The sequence below is a fragment of the Nomascus leucogenys genome, chromosome 7b, assembly GCF_006542625.1.
Source record: "Nomascus leucogenys isolate Asia chromosome 7b, Asia_NLE_v1, whole genome shotgun sequence".
Classification (NCBI taxonomy): Eukaryota; Metazoa; Chordata; class Mammalia; order Primates; family Hylobatidae; genus Nomascus; species Nomascus leucogenys.
In genome coordinates, this window is record NC_044387.1 from 11749724 (window position 1) to 11777068 (window position 27345).

At 46.5% G+C, this 27345-nt stretch overlaps 1 protein-coding gene across 2 annotated transcripts in view; it reads left to right on the plus strand.

Annotated features, from left to right (window-relative positions):
- FAM227A (family with sequence similarity 227 member A) overlaps window positions 1–27345 on the plus strand; it is a 63806-nt gene that overhangs the window by 1927 nt on the left and 34534 nt on the right. Inside the window, exons 2-10 of one of the 2 annotated variants that reach the window (XM_003264754.4) lie at window positions 2578–2660; window positions 8730–8799; window positions 9642–9718; window positions 11843–11989; window positions 19361–19462; window positions 19923–20027; window positions 21907–22030; window positions 22725–22832; window positions 25686–25765. In XM_003264754.4, the coding sequence (XP_003264802.2) occupies window positions 2578–2660; window positions 8730–8799; window positions 9642–9718; window positions 11843–11989; window positions 19361–19462; window positions 19923–20027; window positions 21907–22030; window positions 22725–22832; window positions 25686–25765 (896 nt within the window). Of the gene's footprint in view, window positions 1–2577; window positions 2661–8729; window positions 8800–8823; window positions 8840–9641; window positions 9719–11842; window positions 11990–19360; window positions 19463–19922; window positions 20028–21906; window positions 22031–22724; window positions 22833–25685; window positions 25766–27345 lie in introns of those variants that run through there. The other variant, XM_030815543.1, reaches the window with a different exon arrangement.

A 27345-nucleotide genomic window follows, 5' to 3' on the forward strand; every position in this document is an offset into this window, starting at 1 on the left:
CACCTGCCAGCCCTTCTCCCTGCCCCCAAATCTGCTCATTCTGGCATCATCCAGGCTCTACCAGCATCGTACTTCCCTGGCCCTGTCTTCGTTCATCCTCATCTCACTTCTGACCCTGAGCTGTATTCCAGGGTCATAGAACTCCATCTCTGGAGGACCTTACAGCTTGTCCAGCAAATAATCCTCTCGGGCTATAAATAACCCCAGGTCGTTCCATCTCCTGTGGAGCTCATTTACCTTCAAGCCATGCTGCCAGCCCAGCTGCATGTATCACTCTGTCCCCCTCACCTTCCGTGCCTCTCAGAAGCCCTTCTTAAGATGAGGCAAAGTGTGATCCCATCAGAATTTGCTTCAGGGTCTCACTTTGCAGGGCCGCTTTCTAATGTCCTCTTTCTTCTTAATCCCACACCTAACAAGTCCATTTCACCTGCTGTGATTTGTCATGTCCCTTCTTAGTGTCTTCCTTTTTCAAGTATCCTCTGATTTGTAAGAACACTTGAGGGTAATGGAAGTAAGAGTGAACCTTGCTTTATGTGAAAGGAGTGAGGGGTGATAGGATTATGGGGGTTTTACAAAGGATATATCCTAGATCAGTTGAGGCTAAGACAGAAAGAAATGTAAAAGCTGAGAGGGTAGGAAGAGGGGCCATAGAACTGAACAGATTTTAAGTGATGAACAAGGTTGCAATACCCTTTGACGCAGTCATCTGTCACCTGAAAATCTCTCATAAAGAAATATTCTAAAATATGGAAACAGCTGTCTATGTGATATCACACATGCATCACAGCATTATTTTTCATTTTTTGGTTTTGTTTTGTTTTTTTGTCACTCAGGCTGGAGTGCAGTGGCGCGATCTCAGCTCACTGCAACCTCTGCCTCCCGGGTTCAAGTGATTCTCCTGCCTCAGGCTCCCGAGTAGCTGGGACTGTCGGCGTCTGCCACCACGCCCGGCTAATTTTTGTATTTTTATTAGAGACGGGATTTCACCATGTTGGCCAGGTTGGTCTCGAACTCCTGACCTCAAGTGATCCACCCGCCTCAGCCTCCCAAAGTGCTGAGATTACAGGCGTGAGCCACCATGCCTGGCACACAGCATTGTTTGGTTTCATTTTATTTTATTTATTTTTGAGATGGAGTCTCGCACTGTCACACGGGCTGGAGTGCCGTGGCACGATCTTGGCTCACTGCAAACTCCACCTCCCGGGTTCAAGCGATTCTTGTGCCTCAGCCTCCCAAGTAGCTGGGATTACAGGTACCCGCCACCACACCCAGCTAATTTTTTGTATTTTTGGTAGAGACGGGGTTTCACTATGCTGGCCAGGCTAGTCTCAAACTCCTGACCTCATGATCTGCCTGCCTCAGCCTCCCAAAGTGTTGGGATTACAGGAGTGAGCCACTGTGCCTGGCCAGCATTATTTATAATTGTCAAAAAGTATAAATAACTTAAATTTTCAATATCCAAGGAACAGTTAAGTATATTAAGGTGTATCTTCTACATGGATTAGTATAATGTCATTTAAAATGATTATCATGAAGATCCTTTAGCCAAAGGGAAAATGCTCATAATAATGAATGGAAGAGTGACTGAGTGCAGTGGCTCACGCCTATAATCCCAGCACTTTGGGAGGCCGAGGCGGGCAGATCATCTGAGGTCAGGAGTTTGAGACCAACCTGGCCAACATGGTGAAACCCTGTCTCTACTAAAATTACAAAAATTAGCTGGGCGTGATGGTGGGCGCCTGTACTCCCAGCTACTTGGGAGGCTGAGGCAGGAGAATCACTTGAGGCGGAGGTTGCAGTGAGCTGATATTACACCACTGCACTGTAGCCTGGGTGACAGAGCAAGTGAGACTCCATTTCAAAAAATAATAATAATAATAATGAAAATCATAATAATGACTAGAAGAGAAGTCAGAGTAGTAAAACAGGCATACACTGAGATTGTAAATACAGACAAAAATAGGTATGTAAGAAATACTGGAAGGAAAGTTCCCAAGTCCTAACAGAGCTGTTAGGGTGGTGGCATTATGGATGACTCTTTTTCACTTTTTATGTGTTCCAAGGTGTCTATAATATGGTCAAATCTTATTTATAATTTGCAAAGTATCTCATTTAAAACAAGATAAAGAAATATGAGCTGGGTGCAGTGGCTCATGCCTGTGATCCCAGCACTCTGGGAGGCTGATTCGGTGAGTGGATCACTTGAGCCCAGGAGTTTGAGATCAGCCCGGGAAACATGGTGAAACTGTGTCTCTACAGGAAATTTTAAAAATAAGCCAGGCGTGATGGTGTGCGCCGGTAGTCCCAGCTACTTGGGAGGCTGAGGTGGGAGGATCGATTGATCCCGGGAGGTCTGCTGCGGTGACCCGTGATGGCATCACTGCACTCCAGCACGGGCAACAGAGCGTGGCCCTGTCTCAAAAAAAAGGAAGAAAGAAATGTGAAAAATGTGAATGCAAAGAAAAAAAGTAAGGAGAGAGGCTGTGTAGACAGGGGCTGCCCTTCTCACCAGACAAGCCCCGTCCTGTTGTGTGTGTAATCATCACCCCGAGTTTCCTTAGCAGACTAACCTTCCAGCGTGCCTTATTGGCTCCATGCACCAGGTGAACCAAAAGATTGCTGACATAAATCTGCGTACCGAGCCGTCGGCCAACACCCTGGTGAGTTACCTTTGCTGGAGCTGAGACAAAGCTTCTGACAGGGAAGGGCCCCAGGGATCATCAAGGTGTCTCAGTGCCCTGGGGCCTCTCCATTTATATGAAAACATGTTTACACAATTGAGTATTCAAAGTTAATTTTTTAAAAAATTAATAAACATTTATTTATTTATTTATTTATTTATTTATTTATTTATTTTTTGAGATGGAGTCTCGCTTTGTTGCCAGGCTGAAGTGCAGTGGCGCAGTCTCGGTTCACTGCAACCTCTGCCTCTTGGGTTCAAGCTATTCTCCTGCCTCAGCCTCCCGAGCAGCTGGGACTACAGGTGCATGCCACTATGCCCAGCTAATTTTTGTATTTTTTAGTAGAGATGGGGTTTCACCATGTTGGCCAGGATGGTCTCAATCTCTTGACCTCATGATCTGCCCGCCTTGGCCTCCCAAAGTGCTAGGATTACAGGCATGAGCCACCGTGCCCGGCCAATAAACTTTATTTATTTATTTTTGAGACAGAGACTTGCTCTGTCGCCAGGCTGGAGTGCAGTGGTACGATGTCGGCTCACTGCAACCTCCGCCTCCCTTTCAAGTGATTTTCCTGCCTTAGCCTCCCGAGTAGCTGGGACTACAGCCTTGTGCCACCATGCCCGGCTAATTTTTTGTATTTTTAGTAGAGAAAGGGTTCCACCATGTTGGTCAGGCTGGTCTTGAACTCCCGACCTCAAGTGATCCACCCACCTTAGCCTCTCAAAGTGCTGGGATTACAGGCGTGAGCCACCGCGCCCGGCCTAAACTTTATTTTTTAGAACAGTTATAAGTTCACAGCAAAATCGAGCAGAGAGTACAATTTTCTCATACACCCTCTGCTCATGCACACGCACAACCTCCCCCACTGTTGACATTCCGCACGATAGTAGCACATTTGTTAGAATTAACGGACCTACATTGTTACATCATCATCACTCAACATTCAGAGTTTACAATAGGATTCATTCTTGGTGTTGTACATTCTACGAATTTGGACAAATACATAATGACACGTATCTACCATTGTAGTGTCATACAGAATAGTTTCACTGTCCTAAAAATCCTCTGTACTCTACCTGTTCATCTCTTTTTACTCCCTAACCCCTGGGAACCACTGTTGTTTTTACTCTCTCCCTAGTTTTACCTTTTCCATAATGCCATATAGTTGGAATCATATAGTACGTAGCCTTTTTACGTTGGCTTCTTTCACTTAGTATGCTTTTTAGTTTCCTCCACATCTTTTTTTTTTTTTTTTTTTTTTTTTTTGAGACGGAGTCTCCCACTCTCACCCAGGCTGGAGTGCAGTGGCGTGATCTCAGCTCACTGCAAGCTCTGCCTCCCGGGTTCACGCCATTTTCCTGCCTCAGCCTCCCGATAGCTGGGACTACAGGCGCCCGCCACCATGCCAGGCTAATTTTTTGTATTTTTAGTAGAGATGGGGTTTCACCGTGTTAGCCACGGTGGTCTCGATCTCCTGACCTCATGATCCACCTGCCTCGGCCTCCCAAAGTGCTGGGATTACAGGCGTGAGCCACTGCGCCTGGCCAGTTTCCTCCACATCTTTTCATGGCTTGATAGTTCGTGTCTTTTTAGTGCCAAATATTCCGTTGTCTGAACGTACCATGGTTTATCTGTCTACTACTCAGGGACATCTTGGTTGCCTCCAAGTTTTGGCAATTACGGATAAAACTGCTATAAGCATCCATGTCCAGGTCTTTGTGTGGGCATAAGTTTTCACTTCATGTAAGTAAATACCAGGGAGCACAACTGCTAGATCCTATAGTGAGAGTTAAGTTTAGTTTTGTAAGAAACCGGCAAACTCTCTTCCAAAGTGGTGTTAACGTTTTTCCTTCCCACCCGCAGTGAATGAGGGTTCCTGTGGCTCCACATCCTCACCAGTATTTGGTGTTGTCAGTGTTCTAGATTTTGGTCATTCTAATTGGTGTGTAGTGGTATCCCATTGTTGTTTTAATTTTCATTTCCCCAATGACATACATCTTTTTATATGCTTATTTATAATCTGTAGATCGTCTTTGTTGAAGTGTCTGTTCAATCTTTAGTGCCGTGCCACCCGCCCCCCTCACTATTTTTTTTTTTTTTTTTTGAGACAGAATCCTGCTCTGTCACCTGGGCTGGAGTGCAGTGGCGTGATCTTGGCTCACTGCAACCTCTACCTCCCGGGTTCAAGTGATTCTCCTGCCTCAGCCTCCTGAGTAGCTGGGATTACAGGCACCCACAACCACTCCCATCTAATTTTTTGTATTTTTAGTAGAGACTGGGTTTCACCATGTTGGCTAGGCTGGTCTTGACCTCCTGACCTCAGGTGTTCCACCCGCCTCGGCCTCCCAAAGTGCTGAGATTACAGGCGTGAGCCACCATGCCCAACCTTTAGCCCATTTTTTAATCAGGTTATTTTCTTATTGTTGAGTTTTAAGATTTCTTTTAATATTTTGTTTGTTTTTTTGTTGTTGTTGTTGTTTTTGTTTTTGTTTTTTTTGAGATGGAGTCTCACTCTGTCAGCCAGGCTAGAGTGCAGTGGTGCAATCTGGACTCACTGCAACCTCCACCTCCTGGGTTCAAACGATTATCCTGCCTCAGCCTCCCTAATAGCTGGGATTACAGACATGTGGCACCACGCCCAGTTAATTTTTGTATTTTTAGTAGAGATGGGGTTTCACCATGTTGGCCAGGCTGGTCTCAAACTCCCGACCTCAAGTGATCCACTCACCTCGGCCTCCCAAACTGCTGGGATTACAGGCGGGAGCCACCGCGCCTGGCCTCTTTGAATATTTTGTATAACAGCCTTTTGTTGGATTTTTTTGCAAATATTTTCTCCTAGTATGTGACTTGTCACTTCATTCTCTTGACAGTGTCTTTTCACAGAGCAGAAATTTTTAATTTTAACGAAATCTAACTTATCAATTCCTTCATGGATTGTACCTTCTGTGTCATATCTGAAAAGTCATGGCCAAACCCAAGGTCACCTAGGTGTTCTCCTGTTGTCTTCTAGGGGTTTTATAGTTTTATGTTTACACTTGATTTTGAGTTCATTTTTGTGATGGCTGGAGTTTTTACCTCTCAAGGTGTCTACACTGAGCCTCCAGAATTCATTTATGACAGTTTTGGCTTTGCTACTGGTTCCCATGGAGGTTTCTGCCCATGGGCTTATTCCTGCCAATTGTGATTCTCTGTATCTACCTGCCTGTCTATTCAGTTTTCAGGCAGTAGTTTGCCCTGTGACCTCACTTCTCTGAATGATCTAAGAAGAGTTGTTGATTTTTCAGTTTATTCAGCTTTACTTATTATTGGGACAGAATGGTGACTTATGAGATCCTTACATGTGGACCTGAAATGAGAAGTCTGAAGGTTAATTTTGGTACATTTTTATTGGGAAAAAATACAGACCCTTCAATAATTCTCAAACACACACACACACACACAGACACACATATCTTTTCGGGAGGCAGGAGTGCTAAATGTTAAGCAAGTAGCTGTTGTGTAGCAGGCTCCCACAAGATGGAAGAACACGGGCGTGAATCATCTGTAAGTGTCTTTTTGGCTATTTTGGGTTTTGGCAATGGCGTGTATTTGTTTCTTATTTTTAACTGCACTTAAGAAATCTGAGGCATAAACCTAAAGAGCTCTAAGATATGGAGATAGAGAGATTTGAAAATGAGAGCAACAAAGAAATGTCAGCCAACCAACAAGTCGCTACTAAAGACCTGCTTCTCGATGGTCCTGGGTATATTGTTTGGGGGGTCAGTTTCACACGCTGCTCAGACTGGATGGCCCCTTACAGCTCACTTACTCATGGTGGCTATGAGGCAGAGGATTACAATGATGAAGATTTACTCTTTGAGAGATCCTGTGAGCTGCGGGCAAATTCGCCTGCAGGTTTTTCTTTCTTTCTTTCTTTTTTTTTTTTTTGAGACGGAGTTTCACTCTTGTCACCCAGGCTGGAGTGCAATGGTGCAATCTCAGCTCACTGCAACCTCCACCTCCCAGGTTCAAGCAATTCTCCTGCCTCAGCCTCCCAAGTAGTGGGATTATAGGCACGTGCCACCACGCCCGGCTAATTTTTTATTCAGGAGCCACTATAAATGCATAAAAAATTCAGGACCCAATGCAGACCCAGGAAATAAGCATCTCTAATGCAAAGGCCCGGGAATCTGTGTATTTGAATACTTCCCCAAAATGCCGGTCATTGATCCAGTCTGGGAGTTGCCTTCCTGGAGAACAGCCCTGCTTGTAGGCCCTGAAGTCATCTCAAAGGTAAACTCAGCCCAATGCTGGTCTTACCATCTTTCCCCCCAAAACTTGCTCTTCTTTCAGCATTCAACTATCCTTTCTCCCCTCTTTCTGTGCAAATCTTATCCATCCTTCCAGGCCATACAGTGTCTGCTACAATGACATTGGTAAAGATCAGAGATACTGCTATATTGCTACAGTGACTCATACCCATCCAATTCATTCCTCATGCCTTAAATTTCAGCTTACTTAATTGGAGCAACAATGTTAATACATAGACTAACCCCTGTGACCGCCCCCCCACCACTGGCACACACACATACACCCACCCCTGCACACATGCCCAGTACCTTTCACTCATGCAGACCAGGGAGTGCTGATGCAAGGGAAAGATGGGGGAGGCCTGGAGAGGTATTTCCCAGTTTATCAAGCTCAGGAGCCTGATGCCGCCGACACTCATGTCTGCCTCTTCCGGACAGTCCTCTGTGACTGCTCTGGCCCACATTGACCTCACTTCTTTGATTTGTAATCACAGCAGTTTAGCATTTAATTGTTCCACGAGTGCTGATTTGGCTCTCCAATTAGAGTGTAAGTCCCTTGAGGGCAAAAACACAAACTCATACTTGTTTGTTAACTTTGTTATCCAAGCTCATTGCTGGACTCTTGGTTGACAATCAATGCAACTTGGGTCCCTAGCATTCATTTTTCTTTCTTCCTTTTCGGGGGTAGGAGGATGGGGGTGGGGAAGAGTCAGAGATCAAGAGAAGTCTCTCTTGAGAGGTCAAGGGTAGATAATAGATACCCCTTATTGAAGGCTGGGCGCGGTGGCTCACGCTTGTAATCCCAGCACTTTGGGAGGCCGAGGTGGGCGGATCACGAGGTCAGGAGATCGAGACCACGGTGAAACCCCGTCTCTACTAAAAATACAAAAAATTAGCCGGGCATGGTGGCGGGCACCTGTAGTCCCAGCTACTCGGAGAGGCTGAGGCAGGAGAATGGCGTGAACCCGGGAGGCGGAGCTTGCAGTGAGCCGAGATTGCGCCACTGCACTCCAGCCTGGGCGACAGAGCAAGATTCCGTCTCAAAAAAAAAAAAAGATACCCCTTATTGAACAGCTCCTATCTGGTAGCCTCTTTGCCAGTGTTTTAAAATACATTAAACTATTTTTGACCCTTATAAGAACCCTAGAAGAGGCTGGGCGCAGTGGCTCAAACCTGTAATCCCAGCACTTTGGGAGGCCAAGGGGGGTGGATCACAAGGTCAGGAGATCGAGACCATCCTGGCTAACACGGTGAAACCCCATCTCTACTAAAAATACAAAAAATTAGCTGGGCATGTTGGCGGGCACCTGTAGTCCCAGCTACTCAGGAGGCTGAGGCAGGAGAATGGCGTGAACCCGGGAGGCGGAGCTTGCAGTGAGCCGAGATCGCGCCACTGCACTCCAGCCTGGGCAACAGAGCGAGACTCCGTCTCAAAAAAAAAAGAACCCTGGAAGATAGATATTATTATCCCCCTTTTACAAAGAGATTAAACAATAGCTTGTTTAATTTGTAATTCCTGCTCTAAATCACATACGCCTAGAAGAAGGGGCAGTGTGAGATAGTAGGGACACTCTGGGGGATGATGTCAGTGACATTGAGGCCACCAGGACCTACCATCTGGAGAAAGACAAGGCACTGGCCACAAACTTTGCTCCAGGTCTTTTGTGCACCAACAAGAGAAAAGGCCCAGACCCTGACCCCACCCTTCTCCAGGATTTGCATTAATCCCTAATGCCCCCCTTTTTCTTGGTTTTTGAAGGCAATTGAGAGATTTGAGTTGGAGAAGAAGGCTTTAAGAGAGAAAACTCGCAGCAGTCCAGGAGACAAAGGCAAAAACCTTTCCCTTAGCCTTGATGCTGTTTTCATGGGGTTTGTTTTTTTTCGTATCTAAAATGCAACTGAGTAGGAATCCCAAGTTTCAGATGAGGATGTTTCTGTCTTCTTCTGAAAGAGCCTTAAATCTGACCTCTTGACATTGGGCAAGGAAGGAGGGAGGGGCAGTACCATTCAGAGACCACCTACATGTGGCGCCAGGTGCTTTTATCCACATTCCCTTGGTTTTTTTATTTTATTTTTATTTTCTTTGAGACGGAGTCTTGCTCTGTCACCCAGGCTGGAGTGCAGTGGCGTAATCTCGGCTCACTGCAACCTCCACCTCCCGGGTTCAAGCAATTCTCCTGCCTCAGCCTCCTGAGTAGCTGGGATTACAGGCGCACGCCACCATGCCCAGCTAATTTTTGTATTTTAGTAGAGACGGGATTTCACCATGTTGGCCAGGCTGTTCTTGAACTCCTGGCCTCAAGTGATCCGCCCGCCTCAGCCTCCCAAAGTGCTGGGATTACAGGTGTGAGCCACTGCGCCCGGCCCCTTGTTAAATTTTTATAACACCTGGGCGGTAGGTACCATTTAATATATTTTATAGATGAGGAAACAGCCTTGGAGGGAAGGGAGTAACTTACCTAAAGTCATAATGTGTCTGCTCCTCCTTGCTGCTTCTCTGGATCAAGTGGTCTAATCAGATAAGTCGGCAACACAGTTGGGATCTATGAGACTAATAGTAGGAGTGTCCTCTGGCAGCTCAGGTGGAATGAAAAAGCACAGTTGTAAGCACCGCACAGCTGTGGACAGACCCTGTGGTTACTCATTTATCTCTTTCTCCATTTTTCTGCAGTCAAGAGACAAAGAAAATCTCAGTATTCCTGCAAAGGCTCAGAACTCAGACATGCCACATCTTCTGTTATAAAAAGGGTAAGGGATCTACTGCTGGGTCTGTTTCTGACTGGCTTCTGCTAGGCATGAAATAAAGATTTTATTCCTGGGGAGGAGAATACTTGGCGCCTGGGTAGTGATTATGAAGGAAAATCGCAGACCTCCTAAATCTAGAATTTCTCATAACACCCTCAAAAGGGCAGAGCTGACCCCGGCCTCAGAATAGGGAGGGTGACAGAGGTCATGTGTCTGTTTATTTTTAGAACTTAGAAGGTGACTCTGCTCAGAGATGTTCAGGTCTAATCCAGAGCCACTGTGCCATGCAGCTCCAAGGGGCTGTCCACACTGCAGGCTCCTGTGTGGCTGCTCTGAGTCACACCCCATGCTAGTTGTGCCACTGCAGAGTTGCTGCAGATGCCTCAGGAAGCTGAGATTGAGGAGCAGAAGGTGACTTGTCACAAGGTCATGCAGCTCACTGATGGCAGGCCCCACTTCCTGCTCAGTCCTCTGACTTGAGACAGGCTCTCCCCACTGCCTCCCCTGCAGCAATCTGCCCCCACTGCACAGTCCCCCATTTCAGGTCCTCCTTGGCTTGTTCTTTTTTTCTTTTTTTTTTTTTTTTTTTGAGATGGGGTTCTCTCTGTCACCCAGGCTGGAGTACAGTGGCACGATCTCAGCTTACGGCAACTTCCACCCCCAGGGTTCAAGTGATTCTCCTGCCTCAGCCTCCCAAGTAGCTGGGATTAAGACATGCACCACCATACCTGGCTAAATTTGCATTTTGTTGGCTAGGCTGGTCTCGAACTCTTGACCTCAAGTGATCTGTCCATCTCAGCCTCCCAAAGTGCTGGGATTACAGGTGTGAACCACCATGCCCGGCCCTTAGCTTGTTCTTTACACCGCCTAGGTCTTAAGTATCCAAACCTTTAAATGCTAGGGAATCTGAAACAATATGTTGTTCTTCTCCTTCTTACACCTTTTAGCCTAGGAAATTCCAAAACAGCACAAGGCCTAAGGGGGGTGTGAGTCTGCATTGGAACTGTCACACAATCCATTGATGGTGGCTGAGCTAAGTGTCCTGTAAAGGTGGCACAGCCAGCATATGGCGAAGCTGCCACTTGACTCCAGTCATCTGACTCAGACTCAGTGCCGTGAATCATGAATCGTTCTTTCATTGACCATGGCCAGAGCCCAGTTAGGAAGTCAGCTGGGCCATCCAGGTGTTTCAGTGGGCACCTTTGGGTGGCGGTAATTAGTTTCCTGTTTTCCATATTTTTCCATTTTTTATAGTCATCATGTTTTAGTTTTATCCTAAAAATCATTTAATGATATATATTAACCACAAAAATAGTAATATCCAATATTAGCATTTTAAGAAATTCACACTAAATAACCCCAAAGGGAGGGGAACTACATGCTCCAAGCTATTCGTGATATTAGTAGTAATTGGAAGTAATCAGTGAGTAGTTAATTAAATTATAGCACATCTTAACAGGATATATCATCTTAAATGATAATTTTGAAGACAACATAACTACATGAAAATCTAAAGTGAAGTAGATAAAGCAGGACATAAAAATCATATATATATTTTACTTCTTAGAGTGATCAAAGTCAACCAGACAAATCATATATAAATCATATTATGATTGAAGTTACATATTTGTGTTCATATACATTTGCTCAAATCATATAAGGGAAAACAGAAATAATGTAGATAACACTTTGGGAGGCTGAGGCAGGTGGATCACCTGAGGTCAAGAGTTCGAGACCAGCCTGGCCAACGTGGTGAAACCCTGTATCTACTAAAAATACAAAAAATTAGCTGGGCATGGTGGCGTGCGCCTGTAATCCCAGCTACTCAGGAGGCTGAGGCAGGAGAATTGCTTGAACCAGGAGGCAGAGGTTGCAGTGAGTCGAGATCATACCATTGCACTCCAGCCTGGACAACAAGAGTGAAATTTCGTCTCAAAAAATAAAAAAAAGAAAAGAAATAATGTAGATAGGAGTTTGGAAGGGGTGCTAGGATCCTTAACGCCCCTCATTTTCTCAACATTCTATAAGGTTGTTTTATTGTCTTCATAATAAAGAGGGGAAGCTAGCCTATTGTTTCACACTGTCAAAATGTGAACCCCATTTTCATATTCTGCTCTTTTGCTTCAGAAAACAGCAGATAAAAATCTGCTGGCGGAGCTGTACCAGTATTCCAACTTTAACAGCTCCAAGCCAAACAAGCTTCCGAATGGTGTGGACTTCTGTGACATGGTGGGCAACGTGGTCCGGGCTGAGAGAGATTGCCTTAGTGGAAAGGTAAGGAAAAAGCAGTGCCTGCCCTGAGTTTGCCAACCCATGGGGCAAATGCAGCTGTCACCCTTTCACACCCCAGGAGAAACTGAGGAACTCACCGAGGGCCACAGGCTTGCAGGTGTCTGAGCTGAGCTAGGAACCCTAGCCCAACCTCACTGCAAAACCTAGATTCCTTCTACCAGAGCAACAGTCTTCAGACTGTTTTGATCACATGTCCTACTGGTGTGCAATGTTTATCACAAACCCTCATTGAAATGTGTCTGTTTATAAATTATATACTTATTCTGTTGCCAATCACTACAATGCATATTAGTATGCTTAATCTCTCTTTTCTCTTTTCTTTTCTTGTTTCCTTCTTCTCTCCCTCCTTCCTTCCTTCCTTTCTTTCTCTTTCTTTCTTTCTTTCTCTTTCTTTCTTTCTTTCTCTTTCTTTCTTTCTTCTCTCTTTCCTTCTTTCTTTTTCTTTCTTTCTTACTTTTTTGAGACAGGGTCTCCCTCTGTCACCCAGGCTGGAATGCAGTGGCACTGTCATAGCTCACTGCAGCCTCAAACTCCCAGACTCAAGTGATCCTCCTGCCTCAACCTCCTGAGTAGCATGTACCACCACACTGGCTAGTTTAAAAAAAAATTTTTTTTGAAGAGACAAGGTCTTGCTAGGTTGCCCAGGCTAGTCTCAAACTCCAGGGCTCAAGCCATCTTCCCCTCCCCATCCTTGGCCTCCCAAAGTGCTGGGATTACAGGTGTGAACCACTGTGCCCAGCCAATTGCTTTTCTTTCTTATGTAGACGTTAGTTAGAATATTTTCTTCTCACGCCTCTGGGGGTGAGTATGCTTCCTTGCAGAGCTGTACACTAGAGCATGCTGGGTTCCTCGGGAAGAAAGCAAGGAAGTATTCTAAGGCCCAGAGGAAGCTGTTTGCTCAGGCAACACAAACACTGGCAACTCTGGAGACAGGGGATCCTTGTAGGGAGGTCTTGGAGAAGGGAGGAAGCCCAGGAAATGGTCTTAGCCGCTGTACAGCTGTGCCTCATGGCTCTTTATCATCACACAACTCTGTTGTCCCCAAAGCAGCTCTGATCATTGTCACCTGAGCTCCTAACCAGTCACCCCACCATTCCTGAGACCCAGCATCTCAGTCTCTTCTACCTGTAGTTCTCACTGCTGCTTTGAGCCACACCCCATCCCTCTATCTCTGCCTCCCTCTCCTTCTCCCCATGCCCTTCCCTCCTCTCTAATTTTTTTTTTTTTTTTTTGAGACAGAGTCTCGCTCTGTCACTAGGCTGGATGGAATGCAGTGGCGTGATCTCAGCTCACTGCAAGCTCCACCTCCCCAATTCAAGCGATTTCCCTGCCTGAGATTACAGGCATGTGCCACCACACCCAGCTAATATTTGTATTTTTATTAGAGACGGGGGTATCACTATGGTGGCCAGGCTGTTCTCGATCTCCTGACCTTGTGATCCACCTGCCTCAGCCTCCTGAAGTGCTGGAATTACAGGTGTGAGCCACTGCGCCCGGCCCCCTCCTCTCATCTTCATGGCTTCTTCCTGCTGCCTTCTCTCTGGGCTATGTCGGTCCCATCTGTTTCTTGCATTCTGACTTCCTAAGAGAGATGATCTCTTTGGGCCAGTCACTGCTCAGAATGACAGTGCTGTTTGCTGGCATGGCCTGCAGTCAGCGAAAGGGATGCTGGTCTCTGGGCCTGGCAGCGGTGGCCCAGGTGTTGGGTACCTGATTCCCTTTGCTCCTGCTTTCCTCAGGGGAGAGGCAGTAGGAGGGACAGGTGCTCAGAGCATCATGTTCCCTACAGGACAGTGTACAGAGATGCTCACCACAGTGTTCATTACAATAGCAAGGGAGTGGAAAGCAGTACATCTGGGTGGTTAAGCGCCTCTCTGAGCTCTAATTTCTTCTCCTGTAAAATGGAGATAAAAACAGTCTCGGCCGGGCGCGGTGGCTCGCGCCTGTAATCCCAGCACTTTGGGAGGCCAAGGCGGGCAGATCACGAGGTCAGGAGATCAAGACCATCCTGGCTAACACGGTGAAACCCCGTCTCTACTAAAAATACAAAAAATTAGCCTGGCGTGGTGGCAAGCACCTATAGTCCCAGCTACTCGGGAGGCTGAGGCAGGAGAATGGCGTGAACCCAGGAAACGGAGTTTGCAGTGAGCCGAGATAGGGCCACTGCAGTCTGGCCTGGGCGAAAGAGCGAGACTCTGTCTCAAAAAAAAAAAAAGTAGTCTCTACCTTGAGGTGTTATTGTGAAATAAATAAGATAATGCATATAAAGGTGCCTAGCACAGTGCTAAAAATTTAAAATCATAAATTCTAAGAAAATGGTAGTTTGTATGATTAGTGTTATTAGAAACAGTTTAATGGTCAATAATAGAGGAACAGCATGGTCATTTTTGACATCTATATCATGGACCGTGTAGCCATGATAAAATATGATGATAAAGTGAATGTTTATGAAGAGTGTATTTTAACATTTCATGCTGTGATGTTGAATGAAAAGTATCACTATGGAAAACTCTCTACAATTCAATCTTTTTTTTTTTTTTTTTTTTGAGACAGAGTCTTGCTCTGTCTCCCAGGCTGGAGTGCTGTTGCACAGTCTCAGCTCACTGCAACCTCCCCCTCCTGGGTTCGAGCAATTCTCCTGTCTCAGCCTCCTGAGTAGCTGGGACTACACATATGCAGCCACCATGCCTGGCTAATTTTTTGTATTTTTAGTAGAGACAGGGTTTCCCCATGTTGGCCAGGCTGGTTTTGAACTCCTGACCTCAAGTGGTCCACCTGCCTCAGCCTCCCAAAGTGCTGGGATCACAGGTGTGAGCCACCACGCCTGGCCAACAATTCAATCTATGTAAGTGCACACATGGGAAAATTTTAGATGAAATACATAGATATTACCACTGGTCTCTGAGTTATAAGGTTATAAGATTATAGGCCAGGCACGGTGGCTCACGCCTGTAATCCCAGGACTTTGGGAGGCCAAGGTGGTTGGATCATGAGATCAGGAGATCAAGACCATCCTGGCCAATGTGGTGAAACCCTGCCTCTACTAAAAATACAAAAATTAGCTGGGCGTGGTGGCACGCGCCTGTAATCCCAGCTACTCGGGAGGCTGAGGCAGAAGAATTGCTTGAACCCGGAGGCGGAGGTTGCAGTGAGCCAAGATGGCACTACTGCACTCCAGTCTGGGAATACAGTGAGACTCCATCTCAAACAAACAAAAAAAGATTAGATTATAATTGTTTTCCTCCTTTTACTTCTTCTGTTTTCAAATTGTCTGTAAGAAGCACATGGAGTTGTGCTTCTTGGACCCGCTGTTCCTATGCAGTTTGCCTTGACAGACCACCTGGGCACAGCCTGAGTGTTCACAATTCATTTGCAGGGTGGGAAGCCCCCAAGGACAGAGACTGCTATGTTATTTAATGCCCCATTTTTGAGGTCCTATGAGGAATGTTTTCCTCAGACTTACTACAAATAAAACTGTGCAACTCCCAGAATGCTTTCAGCCTTACAGCTGATACTGTTTCTTGCTTTTCTTTGGCTCCCAGGAAACAAAGCAAATTTGTGCCCCGTCTTTGAAAGGACCTTCTTCTGCCCTGCTTAGGGGCCATGTCAAACTTTCACTCACCTCCTCAAATCCTCTCCTCCGTTACCTCCCCTCACTCTTGGCATCAGCTGTGCCTCTGCTTTAGAGAGTCTGGGGGCTGCCACCAACCCTGAGCTCCACAGGGACAAAAGCCTTTCCCACCTTGCCCCATCTGGGAGTGCCGTCTCAGCTCCGCAGCAGGCCTCACCTGGGACTTCTTGGAGGAGCTGTCCACACATGCTGGCTTCATGTTCTCATCTCCATTCTCTTCATCCAGCTGCAACCTGGGTTCCCACCCTCACCCACTGCTGAAAGTGTCCCGAGTCAATCATTAGCTTTCACCTTATCGAATCTAAAGATTGTGTTTCTGTTGTTATTAGATGACCTCTGGTAGAAGTGACCCAGAGGACAACTCCCTACATTTTGAAATTCTTTCCCCTTTGGTTTTGGTGGGTCATTCTCCCTCTATGCAAACAGCACTAACTTGGTGTCCCAGGCCCCTTTACCACCCATGTTCTTTGGGACCTCTCCCTCTGCTCTCTGTCTTCTCCCTCTGCACAAACCCTAGGGGACAGGTGGACCTTGGTCATTGTCTTAGTCTCTTTGTGCTGCTATCACAGAATATCTGAGACTGGTAATTTATAAAGAACAGAGGTTTATTTCTTTCAGTTCTGGAGGCTGGCAGGTTCAAGATCAAGGGGCCACATCTGGTGAGGGCCTTCGTGCTGTGTTATCCCATGGCAGAAGATAGAAGGGCAAGAGAGAGGGGGCGAAAGGACTGAAATTGCTTTTGTAACTGACCCACCTCCAGATAACCACATTAATCCATTCATGAGGGTGGAGCCCTCTAACCCAATCACCTCTTCTTAGGCCCCAGCTTCCAACATTGTTGCACTGGGGATTAAGTTTCTAATACATGAACTTTGGGGAACACATTCAGACCATAGCAATCATATTCCCAATCACTACTTCAGAATTGTGTCACTTTCTCCAAGGCCTTCACTACACTGCAGACTCCCATATCCCTCCATCCCTCTGCCTCTAACCTCAGTGCCCCTCAGGCTCTCATACCCATCGGTTCTGCTTTTCCTCCAGGGCTCCCCATCTTGTTGAAAACACAGCTTTCCACCTGGGCATCAGCCAGTCTCCTCCCTTACCCTCATCTCTATCTCTGCTCACGCTTAGGAAGATTTAACTACTGTCTTTCCTGTATCTCCTCCCCTTCCCACTGGCCACTGTCAAGTTCAGGCACCACAACTTCCTGTCTGGGTTACTGTGTCTTCTGCCCAGCTTGCTGTCTGCCTTGCAGTTCTAATCCCCTCCAATGCGTCTTGTACACTGCCACCAGGGATCTTTCTAGAACACCAATGTCACAGTGTTCTGCCCTGTTGAAAATGTCTCAGCACCAGTACCTTTTCTCTCCCTGTCCAGTTTCAGAACTGCTCCCAGTCCCAGCACCAGGCGCCTCATAGCCTGGCTCCTGCTTGCTGTTTTGCCACCTGCACCCAATGCTTCCACTGCCCAGAAACCCCTTGGAGTACCCCACATGTGTCAAGTGCTTCCACAGCCTCGGCACACGCTTTCCCCCTCTCTGAGGAGCCATCAGCTCTCCCTTCATCATGCAGTTATTTTCGTACATCATATTTTATTTTTGACTCGAGGGTACCTGTGCATGTGTGTGACATGAGTATATTGCATAATGGTGAGGATTGGGCTTCTAGTGAATCCATTTCCCAAATAGCAAACGTTGTACCAGACAAGTTATTTTTCAACCCTCGTCCTCATCATCCTCCCCCTTTTGAGAGTCCTCCGTGTCTATTGTTTCCATCTTTGTGTCCATGCATACCCAGTGTTTAGCTCCCACTTATAAGTGAGAACATGCAGTATTGGCTTTTCTGTTTCTGAGTTAGATCACTTAGGATAGTGCCTCCAGCTCCATCCATGTTGCTGCAAAGGACACGATATCATTCTTTTTTTATGGCTGCATCATCCAGTTTTTGTTTTGTTTTGTTTTTTTGAGACAGACTCTCGCTGTGTCTCCCAGGCTGGAGTAAAGTGGTGCAATCTCGACTCACTGCAACCTCTGCCTCCCGGGTTCAAGCAATTCTCCTGCCTCAGCCTCTCAAGGGCCTGGGATTATAGATGCCCATCACCACGCCTGGCTAATTTTTGTATTTTTAGTAGAGACAGGGTTTCGCCATGTTGGCCAGACTGGTCTCGAACTCCTGACCTTAGGTGATCCACCTGCCTCGGCCTCCCAAAGTGTTGGGATTACAGGCGTGAGCCACAGCACTGGGCCATCCAGTTATTTTTACTCGTAACACTGTCCCAAGACCTGAAGTGCAGATGAGATGCCCTCTCTGGGCTCCACATCCCCCTGGGATGCCTTGTCCCAGGGCTCCTATCACACTGTTGTGAATGTCTCTTTATCTGTGAAAACCTGGAGGGCAGGGAGCCTATGGCATCATCCTGAGCACCTGGAGGTGCTCAATAAATATTTGTTGAAGAGCTGACATGAAATCCTTTTTGAAAGGAGGGAGGAGTGTGGATGAATAAACAATCAGTAACTAGTATACTCCTGTCAAGTGTTTCCTGAATGCCTGGCAGTGTTCTAAGCCCTAATAGGAACCACTCATCGAACCTCCACAACAGCCCTTGAGGCGGGGACCATGACCATCTCCATGTGTTGTGTGAAAAAATGGAGCACAGAGGGGTTCAGTAACTTTGCTCAAAGTCACACAGCCAATAAGTGAAAGAGCTGGATTTGAATCCAGGCAGTCTGACACCCAAGTCTGTGCTCTTAATCACTCCACTAGACTGCCAGTCTGAAGAAACATGAGGAAAGGTGAGAAAGACAAGCAAAGAGCAGGGCTCAGAGAGCTCCTTACGAGTGGATGAAGCTCGTTTATCCATGCATGACAATCTTACCTGTGTGGAGGCTGCAGGGGAATGCCACGGGGTCTTTCCCTCTGCATCCCGGAGATGGCAAGAACAGGCTGTCTCCACTCTTCCTGATGATAAAGGAGAGGCACCTGTGTGAGTCTGGGACCAGGCTACTTGCTTTGGAACCTCCTGGCCCATGTAAGCTCAGGCAAGAATGCTGACCTTTCAATCCTTACTTTCCTCTTCTATACAGTAGGATAACTATACTACCTACCACATAGATTGTGGAAAATAAAGTGAGAGGAGGTGCCAGCCCTGGGGCAGATACAGGAAGCATGCACTAAATGGTACATGTTATATTATTATAGTGGGAGCTTTGGAGCCAGGGCAAGGGTGAAGACCCAGTTGTATGACAATGGAAGCTACATCTCTGCTGCTCTGACCTCACAGATAATTCCATTTTAACTTTAGAATTCCATATGCTTACTGCTAACTCAGCAGAATCTTATAATTCAGTGGTTTATGTTTGCCCATTAACTGCATTGGTTGATATTAGTTGCTGTTGGCGGAGTGTAGGAGGTGAGAGCTGGAGGTAGTTGATGTGGAACAGCTGTCCAGAGTCTAGAGTTGTGGGTTCCAGTCCTGGCTCAGCCACTTGACACTTTGGTCCACGGTTTCCTCATCTACGAGATAACAATGTATTCCTCATAAGACTATTATGGGGTTAAATGAGAGTATGTAAAATTACCTGGGTAGGGCCTCACTAACAGGTTAGGTGGTTTTTCTGTTCATTCTAAAATACATTGACTTCAGATGGATTTTTTAAAAAATAACAAAAATAATAAAAAATAACAATAATAATAATGTGAATTTTATTTTGTTTTTTCAAGCGTTTCTGTTCAGGTAGAGAATTAGAGAAGTTTCTCTCTTCTCCTTCTCCAAGAGCCATCTGGCTAGATAGCTTTTGGTGGATATTTCATGAGAGGTACCAGGTAAATACAAATCTGCTTGTTTCTCTGCCTTGCTTAAGTTATTTTTCTACAAAACCAATTCCATCCTCTTTGACGTGAGCTACAAGCCCCTCTGATCCCATGGAGCACCCCGCAGCCTCCCCTGTCACCCGGTCCCCTCCCCTCCCATGCCTCAGCCACACACCCTGTGCTTCAGCCATTGCACAATGCCCTGAGGCTCCCCCAGGCAGGGTTGAGAGGAGACCTCAGGACTTCTGGGCCAGCATTAGGGTGCTGTCTTCAACAGCGCTCTGCCTGTGTGTACGTGCTTTGTAAATCTTATCCCCCAAAATGAACACGTTATTTCATAAAGCGTATGAGGCTAAATATCTTGAGAATAAGATTCTTGGAAATGAAAGGAATACTGATTTAAAAGTCCCAGCCCCTCAGTTGTTTCAGCAAGGAATTTTAGTAATTCCTTTTTCATTTCTATTCCTGGCAGCCAAACAAGAAGCTCCAGAATAATCTGTTCGACCGGATAGCCCAGCACTACGCCTTACTTTTGTTTCGTGTACCCAAGTCCCACTATGAAGAGGCGCTCTTAAAAGTGAGCATCAGCCACTACCTAGAAAAAAAGTCACATTAGATTTCTATTCATTTATGATGCCAAGAGAATGTCTTAAACATTCTTTACATAAGGGAGTAATTAGTAAATTGTCATAATCCATACACTGACTTGCAATGCAGAAGTTACAGAAATACAGTAGAGCTATTTATACTGATTGAGAGATGCAATGATATATTTAAGTGAAAAAGCAATTTATACAACTCTATATGATATATATATACCTATGAATAGAAAAAAAAACCTGGAAAAATATTTACCAAACTCTTAGCAATGCTTATCACTGGGAAGTGAGGTTATAAGAAACTTTCCTGGCCAGGCATGGTGGCTCACGCCTGTAATCCCAGCACTTTGGGAGGCCAAGGCGGGTGGATCACCTGAGGTCAGGAGTTCAAGACCAGCCTGGTCAACATGGCAAAACCCCGTCTCTACTAAAGATACAAAAATTAGCTGGGAGTGAGTGGCAGGTGCCTGTAATCCCAGCTCCTGGGGAGGCTGAGGCAGGATTCACATGAACCCAGGAGGCGGAGGTTGCAGTGAACCAAGATCGCGGCATTGCACTCCAGCCTGGGCAACAACAACAACAAAAACTTTCCCTTTCCATTTTATTATTTATTTTGAGACAGAGTCTCACTCTGTCGCTCAGGCTGGAGTGCAGTAGCATGATCTTGACTCACTGCAACTTCCAATTCCTGGGTTCAAGCAATTCTCCTGCCTCAGCCTTCTGAGTAGCTGGGATTACAGGTGCGTACCACCACACTTGGCTAATTTTTGTGTTTTTAGTAGAGACAGGGTTTCACCATGTTGGCCAGGCTGGTTTCAAACTCCTGATTTCAAGTGATCTGCCTGCCTCGGCCTCCCAAAGTGCTGGGATTACAGGCGTGAGCCACTGCGCCCGGCCTCCCTTTCCATTTTATATTTTTCTGTAGTATTTAAATAAGCATATAATTTTAAAATTTAAAATGTGACTATACATATATACTTTTTATATAGGTATATATGTATGTATATATGTACTAAAAGGATTGCTAGAAGAAAATATAAGTGAATACTTACATGATTTAGGGATGAGGAAGGACTTTCTTTGTTTTCTTTTCTCTAGAAACAGAGTCTGGCTTTGCTGCCAGGATGGTGCAATCATAACTCACTATAGCCTCAAATTCCTGGGCTCGAACTATCTCCCTACCTCAGCCTCCTGAGTAGCTAGAACTACAGGCATATACCACCACACCTAGCTAATTTCTATATATATATATATATATATATATTTTTTTTTTTTTTTTTTTTTTTTTTTTTTGAGACAGAGTCTCTCTGTTGCCCAGGCTGGAGTACACAGTCGCAGCCCACGGCAACCTCCGCCCTCCTGGTTCAGGTGCTTCTCCTGCCTCTGCCTCAGCCTCCCAGGTAACTGAGATTACAGGCATGCACCACCACACCCAGCTATTTTTTTGTGTGTTTTTAGTAGAGACAGAGTTTCACCATGTTGGCCAGGCTGGTCTCGAACTCCTGACCTCAGGTGATCCACCCGCCTCAGCCTCCCAGAGCATTGTGATTACAGGTGTGAGCCACCGCACCCGGCCCCATTTTACTTCTTAGATTGTGTAGATTAAACAGTATAGCCAAGTGCAGTGGTACACACCTGTGTTCCCAGCTACCGAGAAGGCTGAGGCAAGTGGATTAGAGGATCACTTCAGCCAGGGGTTCAAGTCCAGCCTGGGCAACACAGTGAGAACCTTGTCTCTAAACAACAACAACAACAACAAAAACTATATATAAAAAAAGAAAGTCCTTCCTCATCCCCAAATCATGTAAGCCGGGTGGAAACGTTGAGAACGTTGCCTGAGCTCGGCTTGCTCTGCAGAGGCTGCCATTACTTCTGAGCAAAGCTGTGTACACCAGCTTCTGTTGCTGCTTCCCACAGTCCTGGTTCAACACACACGAATTCAAGTCTGACATCTGTAACACAATGAGCCTGTGGATTTCAGGTGAGAGGTGACTTTTTTCCACCGGTGATAGCGATTCTGGAAAAATGTTTTCCACTGGTACCTAGGTATGTTATTGTTTGCTACGACACCCCTTCATGAAGGCATTCTCTCTTTTCTCTCCTTAACATTAAAGAGAGCAATGTATGTGGTTGGAGCCCCAAGGAATACAAATTTTCCTGCTTCCTCCCAACAGTTCTGAGACATCCCTTCCTAATCCCTTTTATTTATTTATGTTTTTTTTTTGAGATGGCGTCTCGCTCGGTCGCCCAGGCTGGAGTGCAATAGTGCGATCTGGGCTCAGTGCAACCTCCGCCTCCTGGGTTCAAGCCCGGCTTGGCGTAAACCCAGCCGACACGCAGGGCAGGGTCATCATCCCCGTTTTCCAGATGAAGAAGCCAAAGCTCTCTAGAGAGGAAGTGACTCACCCAAGGCCACAAGGCTGGTTTGGGACAGGGCTAACACTGGAAGCCCAGCCTCCCAGGAGCCAGCAGGGGCTCCCCAGGCCTCTTTTGCAGAAGCGTCCATTTTCACTCTTTTTAAAATTTCTTTTTAAATAGAGACGGGGTCTCACTATATTGCCCAGGCTGGTCTCCTGGGCTCAAGCAATCCTCCCACCTTGGCTTCTCAAAGTTCTGGGATTACGGGCATGATCCACCGCACCCAGCCCCATTCTCACTCTTGACTCCTCCCTTAGGCACCTGTCCTAGCCCACAGAGCTATGACAGCTGGGACTACTCGGAACTAGACCCAGAGCGATTCCGCAGAGAAGAATTAATGTTATACAGAAGAAGACCGATAAAGGGTAAGATAGCAGTTACAGCCTCCCGCCTTCTTTGCCGCTGCCATACTCAACCACTATCTAACTGAGGGAGGAGAGGCCTTAGCATTGATGTCCTCAGGTCAAGTTCTCTCTCAGGTACCCCCAAACTAGCCACCAAAATTCTTCGTGCTTGTGGACTGTAGTGTACAACATAATCGTTGGGAGGCAGGGGATGGAATTTTGTATTGGAATAGTGGATGCCAGATAATGAGTGTCTACCTGTGTGCCAGGCACTGTGCTGGGCTCTCTGCCTCTTTATATATATATATTTTTTTGAGACAGAGTCTTGCTCTGTCACCCAGGCTGGAGTGAAGTGGCGTGATCTCGGCTCACTGCAACCTCCACCTCCCGGGTTCGAGTGATTCTCCTGCCTCATCCTCCTGAGTAGCTGGGATCACAGGTGCCCACTACCACGCCCAGCTAATTTTTGTATTTTTAATAGAGACGGGGTTTTGCCATGTTGGCCAGGCTGGTCTTGAACTCCTGACCTCGAATGATCTACCCACCTCGGCCTCCCAAAGTGCTGGGATTACAGACGTGAGCCACCATGCCCGGCCAGCCCATTTTATTTAATCCTCACGACAACCTGCTGAAGTACACACTAAATCCACTTCACAGATGAGTAAACTAAAGCTCAGAGCAGCAACTTGTCCAAGGTCAGCTCTTCTATTTCACTCAGCAGACCCATAATGAGCTCTGGGTGCCAGGCCCTCTGCTCAGCACTGGGAACATGGTGGTGGAGGCAAGCCCAGTCCCTCTGTTGCAGGGCCAAGGAGCCCCAGAAATGGGGCTTCTGCCTGGAAAGGTTCCTGGCTTTGCCCAGGAAGGAATTCAAGGATGAGCTGGTGGTAGAACAAAGCAGCTCACCTTGACTATTGCAGCTCTCTGACTGCTTCTGCAGAGCAGGGCTACCCCATAAGCAGTGTGTTGAGAAGAACAGCCCAGGGCCAGTTCTGCAGGCTCATTTATATCCATTTTTAATTACAGGCAAATTAAGGGGCAGATTATTCAGAAATTTCTGGAAAAAGGAGTGGTAAATTCCAAGTCTGGTCATTGCTAGGGAATGGATAAACTGTTTTGATGCCTGTTGGGCATGTCTTGGGGAGCTAGTCTTCAATTAGGTCTGGAGTAGAGTTCCACTTCCAACCTCACCTCTTTATGATCTAGTGGGAAATTCAGGCCACACAGTTGTCCTGCAGGGGATTGGGCACTGCAGTGGGGGGATTCAGAGGGGTAAGGCAACAGCGGGAGGGGTACCCAGTCCAGCCCTGAGAAGGTCAGTACATGGCGTTTGAGCTGAGATTTGAAGGGTGTGTTGGTCCGAGGACCTGCAGCATCAGCATCTCTCCAAATCAACTGACTCCGACTCTGCAGTTGATCAGGACTTCCAGTGATCTAGAAGCATGTTGCAGTTTGAGAAGCCCTGGTTTAGGGCACTAAGGAATAGAATACCTGAAACCCTTGGAGCAGAGCATGGTGGTGGTTATTAGCTGAAAATTATAAGCTGGCACTTATTCAGGGCCAGACGCTTTTTGGTTTTTTGGAGTCTTGCTCTGTCGCCCAGGCTGGAGTGCAATGGCGCGATCTCAGCTCACTGCAACCTCTGCATCCCAGGTTCAAGCGATTCTCCTGCCTCAGCCTCCCAACATAGACACTTTTACCTGTTAGCTCTCTAAGCATTTCCATTTCCTGATCCCTTCATAGATAACGATTTCCCTGTAGTCATCATGCACACTCAGGGAGTTTTTTTTTTTCTTATTTTCTTTTCTTTTCTTTTTTTTTTTTTTTTTTTGAGACAGAATCTTTCTGTGTCACCCAGGCTGGAGTGCAGTGGTGTGATCTTGGCTCAGTGCAACCTCTGCCTTCCGGGTTCAAGCGATTCTTGAGCCTCAGCCTCCCAAGTAGCTGGGATTACAGGCATGTACCACCACACCAGCTAATTTTTGTATTTTTAGTACAAAAATACAGGGTGAGACAGGGTTTTATCATGTTGCCCTGAGCTCAAGCGATCCGCCCACCTTGGCCTCCCAAAGTGCTGGGATTATAGGCGTGAGCCACCATGCCGGGCCAACTCAGGGAGTTTTTTCAAAGTGAAGAAAAACCTAACCCATAAATTGCCTGAGTTTAATGACATTTTAATGAATATTAAATTTAACAGCTATGAGTTTGATAGATTGTTTCTTAAGCATTTAAGCATTTTAATTTTGCAGAGCTCCGAATTGGTTTTTCTTCTGAAGCCAGTCCTTTTTTTCCTGTGGGTTGAGTGTCTGCCCTATGCACAGGGCTATGCATACTTTTTTTTTGTTTTTTTGTTTTTTTGAGATGGAGTCTCGTTATGTCGCCCAGGCTGGAGTGCAGTGACGCGATCTCTGCTCACTGCAAGCTCCGCCTCCCAGGTTCACGCCATTCTCCTGCCTCAGCCTCCTGAGTAGCTGGGACTACAGGCACCCGCCACCACACCCGGCTAATTTTTTGTATTTTTTTTTTAGTAGAGACAGGGTTTCACCATGTTAGCCAGGATGGTCTCGATCTCCTGACCTCGTGATCCGCCTGCCTCAGCCTCCCAAAGTGCTGGGATTACAGGCGTGAGCCACTGCGCCCGGCCCTGTGCATACATTATTTCCTTTAATTGGTGCATTCGCCCTAGAGGGAGATAGTGTTCACAGTCTAAAGGATCAGGGTTAGGTAACTTGCCCAGCAGGTGGAGTCAACAGAGAGCCTCTAGGTCTGGTGGGTGTCACTGTCTCCAGAAAGGAGGCTGTCTCAAGCTTCTGGGCTGCAATCTTCATTGCCCCATGACAAGAGGAATTAATAACAGCTTTTCCCCTTCTATAGGGAGAGAGTTTTCTTTGTTTGCTGGTAAGAGAGCCTTCTCCCAGAAGCCAGCCCAGAACAGGAAATTCTACCACCCTCAGGTAAGTGGGGAGGCACAGACCGGGACCCCCTTGGGGCCCATAAGCTTCAGGAACCCTCGGTTCTTCTGGAGCATCAGTGGCCTTCTGTTAGTTGCACATCTCTGTACCCCTTGCCCAGATCTACCCCATCTTCTAAGTGAGGAGCCCCGGGAGGCCTCCAGGTCTCCCGTGGATAAGTGGCACACTAAGGGGCATTCACAGAAATGCAGCAATTGAGAAGAGAGGGAAGGAACCAGGTTTTCAGTGTAGGCTGCAGTGCAAGATGCTTTTACTTATTTTTTTTCTCCACTAATCCTCATGGCAAACCTGAAACCTAGCAGTCATCCCTGATACCTGCTTTCTCCTCTGCCGTATTGATGTTCCTTCTGATGTACCTCCCAGAACCACCTGTTTCTCACTCTTCTACTCCCACCACCCTAGTTTGAGCTCCCATCACTACTGCAGTAGGTACCTAACTGGTCTCCCTCAGGTTCTCAGATACTTCTAGGGCCATCTTTTCAAAGTGCAAAGCTAGATACATCATCCCATCACCACCTGACCCTATCCTATCCCCCGACCCTAAAAACCCTACTTCCAGGCCAGGCGCAGTGATTCACGCCTGTAATCCCAATACTTTGGGAGCCTGAGGCAGGCAGATCACTTGAGGCCAGAGTCCAAGACCAGTCTGGTCCACGTGGTGAAACCTCATCTCTACTAAAAAATACAAAAATTAGCCAGGCTTGGTGGCATGCACCTGTAGTCCCAGCTACTCAGGAGGCTGAGGTACAAGAATTGCTTGAACCCGGGAGGCAGAGGTTGCAGAGAGCTGAGATCACACGACTGCACTGCAGCCTGGGTAACAGAGCAAGACTCTGTCTCAAAAATAAATAAATTAAATAAATAAATAAATAAAATCCTACTTCTAGCTGATAAAACGACGCCCTCCACACCCCAGAACGCTTCCTCTGGCCTTTAGGGTAGACTGACTTGCACAGCCTTGCTCATCTGGCTCAACCCCTTCTCTACCCTCCTGGGCTCTCAGGGGTCCTGCCACGGGGGACTTCTTTCATTTCCTTGTATACCACACTCCCTTCCTGTATGTGGCCTCTGTACCTCCTGTTCTTCTTGTCCCAGGTAAGCTCCTATCACCACTGCCATTGTCACTGTCAGCATTTCCTCCCAACTCCCACGTCCAGAGACATTGATAGCATGCAGTTAACCAAATGCCACAAATAAAGGCTTTTTTTTTTTTTCCCAAAGAGGTGGAAAAAAAAAATCCAGGGCAGGGTTTAGTAAACTATGAATCAGACCTTTCACTGCCTGTTTTTGAAAACAAAGCTTTATTGGCACACAGCCATGGCCATTCATTTACTATTGTCTACAACTACCTTTGCACTGAAACAGCAGAGTCGAGCACTTGTGATAGAGACTTTTGGACCTGCAAAGCTGAATATTTATCATCTGGCTTTTTGCAGAAAAAGTTTGCTAACCCCTGGTCTAGGAGATATATAGTCATCCTTCTATCTCAGTTCAGATTCTTGTAGGGAGGGAAAAAAACCTTTTATCTACCCTCTTAGGCAAAGTGTATGGAGCCCTACAAG